We start from the raw sequence: 3899 nt of genomic DNA on the forward strand, positions 1-3899 counted from the left end.
GTAAAGTGTATCAAGTGATAGTCTGTCACCCAGATTGCTTAGGATATTAGTACAAAGTATCCAAAGAACATCCTTGATATTCAAATTAAAATTAAAGCTCTGGCTATACAACTAGAACATCCTTGATAAATTGAGCCTTTTCTCGAATAACAAAGATCTCAAAAGGGTATGGATCCTCTCAATTACATACCATGTCCTATGATCCCCATGCCATAAACAGGCCTAAAACTTAAACAATTCAAATCAAGTATAGCCATTAGAGTCTAGATGCAAGATTTTTGTTAGCTTATAATGGATATACCAATGTGTGTTTTTCCTATCAAAAAATGTAAACTTATACTACTAGACCAGTTTCAAATGGTCAAGTACATCAAATGCAATCATATGTCATTTCCCTTTTCAAACAACAAATGGGAGTAATCCATTCTTATTCAACCCCTTCAAACAGAACATCAAAGTGATAATCAACATGAATATCCCCAATCATATTAATGAGATATTAATAAAGTGTCTAAATTACACCAAGATAGTCAAGATTATTCTCTAACAATACATTCAATCCTGTTATACAGTAGCTAGAGAAAACCCATCGCAAAGTACTTGTCGTAATTGCCAATGCCATATCTTAAGTCCATCAAGACACACCAAAGATTTTAAAAGTGCAAATCCGATGGAGAGGTATGCTGACTCACCTGGCACCATCACAACCAAATTAAAGTTAGAATAATTTATCCAATCTGTGGTAACCAGGCTTCAATGCTGACACACAGTTGTTATTCATGTCACTCTATCTAGATTAGCATAATTAAATCTTGGCAATCTAGTGTTTGAAAATAATCAGCAGTTAGCATTCAGTCAGATAATGAAATGCTTATAAAATGTTAGAGTAATTCTCAATGGAATAAATAGACTAATCAAAGGCCATGTTGCCCTTTGATCGATTCTCCACTAACCATGGTATTGAAGCATAATAGGCCTACAAACCAGAACCCAAATTGATGCATAAGAACCATTATATAGAACCAAAGGATAAAACATGTCTTCACTCTTGTCATACCAAAGACAATCCTATGATTCACGTGGACAATCTATAATATAGGGCACAAATTTACTTTTAAAAGAAATGGTCTAAGATTGTTCTACTCATAATACATTGTGATGTCATCTTAATGGCCATTTGTTCAAACTTCCATGGGTACTTGTGAAATGTTATCATTAGCAACTTGCATTTAAATCCATTTATGCAAAGGAGAAAAGGGCATAAAGTATGTTCATTTCTCTATCCTTTCAATTATTTGAATTCTCCTAAGTGGGATTCAATGGGGGACCACATGAAATGTCATACAAAATCCCATAAAATGTCTTAGTGAATGTAAAGAATGTCTTGGGGAAAGCCTCTTGCTTTTCCTTTTTTACAAGAGGTTCATCAATAACTGTTAGTACCACTTATCTTGATAGCATATGCAATATCTCCCTCCACCAAAAAAATTTAAATTCCAAACCCATCCTAAGAAAAGGGACCATTATACTCTTTTCTATTGTCATGCCTAAAGTAAACTATGTTCAAATGATTAATCATTAGCAAAGGGCCTATTGTGTTCTCTTGTATGGACATAATTACCATTGAAGGGCCCTTGTCTAAAAAATGATCAAAATAAAATGTATAGTCATCATAAATTGAGAGAAATACAATGACTAACATATTATGCATCAAAAAATAGACCAAGGGATAATCAAAGGCAATGATCATATGATGAGTAATAAAATTACCAACTATAAATAGTCCAACATCTCTCTAAATTCCAATGGCCAAAAGGCCACCATGGAAAGCAATATAAGGAATTTATCTAAGACTATGGTCAAAGGCCACTAAGTAAAGTATTGATAAGGAATACATGTTTAATCCAATTAAGAGAAGGAGATTATGCTTTGAAATCTTGAGTGTAAATCATTAAATCAAGGCTATCTAGATGAGCACTAATAAAAGCTTGGCATTTTACTTCTTCTAGAGTAATCAAAATAGCATGCTCTCAACATCCTTCTTAACAGTATATGAGTAAAGCCTCATGACAATAAAGAAGTCAAATAAAGTCCTTAAGCAACTTAAAGGCAAGAATTAGCGCTTCCTATAGCATCTCTGCATAGTACTTCAGAAGAATAATGCGCCTAGAATCATAACCATAGCGACGTCGCAACCCCAAAGTGGCCCCAAAAATAGTTTCGCGATTGGCTACACCCTAGCAAACGTTGACCCTCGGGCCTCTAATCATCCTTATGTCTAAATCTCAACACTTCATCAAAGTTGAGAGCACTGGAAAGACAACAAGTGAATGTGAGTGGGAGCTCACAAGAGGATGCGATCTTCATGTGAGCGTCTTACTAGTCAATTTGGATTGTACTTGTAATAATTTGCTAGCAAACACTAGCTATGATCACTATAATGTGCATGCTCATAGTTTCAATGCTTACATGCTGAGGTATTTCAAGCAAAAAGGATAGCACCTAATGCAGAAAATAAATAAGAAAATAATTCATAAACATGCTCAACTAACTGCCCGGCTATTTGGAAAATCTGAATCTTATTATCTATTAATTGAATGCTAACTCTAGCGTAGGAAAGCGACGACGACTGTAGAGATAAAAACTGCCACACCAATGGGGACCAAGACGACGAGAGGGACAATGGCCACTTTCGACCAAATGCTTCCGCAAACCAGTACCCCAAGCCGCAGCTGGATTATGTTGATTATAGAAATCATGAGGAACACCGACCCTGCCACAGATCCGAACGCAGTCGCAAGCATTCCCAGGCGAAGCGACCTTGGGCTTGTTGATGCAAGTGACCCTTGTTTCTTGAGGCCTTTCCTGGCGCTGCATGAGATGATCAATTGAAGCTTTAAGCCTTGTGCTATGAGACTGGACATGAGGAAGCAACTGAAGGAGATCACTTCGAAAAGCACGAGTCGCCTGACGACATTCACAGATGCGTTGCAAGGATCATCTGCTCCCTGGGACACGAGACTGATCTGATGACTCGAAGACAGTCCGATGAACACGGCAACAGTGAAAAAGGAGTTCACGCTCACTACCTCGTCCAACGCAGTGACGTGGACCTGAACGTCATCCTGAACTCGACGTATCTCTTCTTGGATGTCAATTGCGCTAGCACTGCGGAGACAAACTTTGGTCAGTTTAGACAACGCTGTACTAACCCTCTCACATATAACGTCGGAAACAAGTACGAGGGAAAATGGACAACCCAGCGCACCTTACTCCTGCAGCCATGCGACTCAAGTAGATCGGACGATTAGCCTACGAATCTGGTGATTGCGCGCGTTAACAATCAGCTGATTGTGGAACTGAGGAAATTTAAATTGCACCAACATTCTCGATACAGAAAAGAAGAAGAAAAGATAGGCGATGCAATAAGACGTGGAGTTGCGAAGTGCAGCTTAATAGGAGATGGTGGATGATACTGCTGACGCCGTGATTTCTACTTCTCACCGCCCCTCTTCCACTCATCTCGAAGACGTCTGGGTGCTTGTATTATTTTATGTGCTGAATGTTCTCCTACTAATATCAATCAGCATCAAACTTGTTTTTCTACTCTTCTCATTTGACATGGTGGCTTTATACGGTGAGCTCAAATAATTGTCAACCTGAATTTATTTGTCACAATCGTGAATGTCTAAAGTTGTGAATTTATTTAGCTTTATTTTATGATGCAAGTGCAAAAGCAATAGCTAAATTTTCTCCAAAAGTATTACATTAAAAAAAAGCATACAAGTGCTTTCTCATAAATCTATATAATTGGAAATTGTTTGTGTCTTGAACTAACTGTGGAGAGGTCTCTTTGCTTGCAGGTCTTCAACCAATAGTGAAGAGCTTGCGAGATAAGA

At 37.8% G+C, this 3899-nt stretch overlaps 1 protein-coding gene across 3 annotated transcripts; it reads right to left on the minus strand.

Annotated features, from left to right (window-relative positions):
* Positions 1 to 617: 617 nt before the first annotated feature.
* LOC147899776 (uncharacterized) lies at positions 618 to 3498 on the minus strand. Of its 3 annotated transcripts, none has more exons than XM_087377622.1 (3): positions 3269 to 3498; positions 2773 to 3168; positions 618 to 692 (listed from the first exon to the last, which is right to left on the minus strand). In XM_087377622.1, exons 1-3 carry the CDS (start codon positions 3283 to 3285, stop codon positions 689 to 691), a joined length of 417 nt encoding a protein of 138 aa, XP_087233748.1. In that variant the 5' UTR covers positions 3286 to 3498; the 3' UTR covers positions 618 to 688. The 3 variants fall into 3 exon arrangements, with proteins under 3 accessions (XP_087233748.1, XP_087233747.1, XP_087233746.1); XM_087377621.1 differs by lacking the exon at positions 618 to 692 and adding an exon at positions 818 to 976; XM_087377620.1 differs by lacking the exon at positions 618 to 692 and having other exon boundaries at positions 2604 to 3168.
* Positions 3499 to 3899: the final 401 nt, after the last annotated feature.

The sequence above is a fragment of the Dipteris shenzhenensis genome, chromosome 7, assembly GCF_047967505.1.
Source record: "Dipteris shenzhenensis isolate YYH24624 ecotype China chromosome 7, Dip_SZ_1.0, whole genome shotgun sequence".
In the NCBI taxonomy this organism is placed as follows: domain Eukaryota; kingdom Viridiplantae; phylum Streptophyta; class Polypodiopsida; order Gleicheniales; family Dipteridaceae; genus Dipteris; species Dipteris shenzhenensis.